Raw genomic sequence first — 1,510 nt, forward strand, 5'->3', positions numbered from 1 at the left:
CGGTTAAGAAACACCACATAACATGAACCATTCTACAACAGGATGTTAAAAGGGAAGGTGGGGTGGGGGTGAGGAAGACAGCGAAAGGGGGTGGGGAGAGAGCCTGGGACAACATCACAGCAAGAAGGTAAAAGTGGTTCTCTCTGGGTGGTCGGGCCAGGGGGAGCAAATACTCTCTTGGGTTTCCCTCATCTGATTTCCTTCTCCTTCAGGATAGTTCTACCATGACATTGTTATCACCTGTGCAGTAAACAAAGCGAGAAAGAAAACGGTTTTTAAACCAGACCACAGGGAGAAGAGGCAGCCTTTAACCTATCCAATGGCACATATTAATAAGAGTATTCACAATGTCCTTGGTGGGGTAGGGGGAAGAGGCAGGGAGGGGAGGGGAAAGGGGGAGCAAGGGTGGGGGGATTAGGGAGGGGGGAGGGGCTAAAGAGGGGAGAAGGACAGGGTTGGGGGAGAGGGGAAGGAAAGAGAGAGACCTGCACTCCCAATACAATACACTGCTGGTGGGTTGGGCGTGGGTGGGTTGGGGGGGTTGTAAACCGGGTGGGAGCCAAGATTTGGCTCTGCTGGCTGGATGCTCCTGGATGTGTTTATCGCAAGGTGGCCTCCTCGTCGGTGTCTTCCTCGAAATCCTTGACGTCAGCACTGGTGGATTGCCTGGCCCAGGCTCCCCTTTCGGCCTCTCGCTCTTTGTGGGACTTGAATCTGCCGACGAAAATTTTGCGGTAGTTGAGGAACATGCCATTCATTGCATCTATGGCCCTTTCGGCCGACTCCTGCTTCTGGAAGTGCACGAACCCATAGCCCTTGGGCCCCTTTTCGTCGCAGGCCACTTTGCAGGAGAGGATGTTGCCGAAGGCTGAGAAGATGTTGTACAGCGCCTTGTTGTCAATGGTCTTGCCCAGGTTCTTGATGAAGACGTTGCCCACCCCGCTCTTGCGGAGCGAGGGGTCCCTCTGGGACCACATGATGCGCACCGGCCTGCCCTTTATGACATCGAAATTCAGGGTCTCCAGGGCCCGCTTGGCGTCCACCGGTTGCTGGTAGTTGACATACGCGTAGCCCAAAGAGCGGCGGGTGATCTTGTCCCTGCAGATGCGGATGGAGAGGATGGGCCCGGCTGGGCTGAACTTCTCGTAGAGCATTGCCTCGGTCACTTCGGGGTGCAGATCGCCCACGTACAGCGAGGCCATGGGAAAGTCTGGGTTCCCCTCCGAGCCCCCGCCCGTCTCCGCATCCGCATCTGCATCCGCGGCCGCGGCCGCCGCCGCCGCCGCCGCCGCCGCCGCCGCTGCCACGGCCGCCGCTACCTCCTCGTCCGCATCTGCGTCCGCGTCCGCATCCGCATCCGGATCCGCATTCGCCTCCCCCAAGGGGGGCGCCGCAGCCTCTGTTGCTGCGGCGGCGGCTTCTGCCGAGCTGGCCGCCGCCGCCGCCACCCGGGCGGCCTCCGCCTCCTCCCCTGCCAGGGCGGCCGCCGCCTCCCCCAGGGTGGCCGCCG

At 60.5% G+C, this 1,510-nt stretch overlaps 1 protein-coding gene across 1 annotated transcript; it reads right to left on the reverse strand.

The window, feature by feature from the left end:
- Positions 1–599: 599 nt before the first annotated feature.
- On the reverse strand, positions 600–1,217 carry LOC133753802 (polyadenylate-binding protein 1-like 2). The gene has a single exon (XM_062184529.1). It carries the CDS (start codon positions 1,200–1,202, stop codon positions 600–602), a length of 603 nt encoding a protein of 200 aa, XP_062040513.1. The 5' UTR covers positions 1,203–1,217.
- Positions 1,218–1,510: the final 293 nt, after the last annotated feature.

Source organism: Lepus europaeus, chromosome X, assembly GCF_033115175.1.
Source record: "Lepus europaeus isolate LE1 chromosome X, mLepTim1.pri, whole genome shotgun sequence".
Classification (NCBI taxonomy): domain Eukaryota; kingdom Metazoa; phylum Chordata; class Mammalia; order Lagomorpha; family Leporidae; genus Lepus; species Lepus europaeus.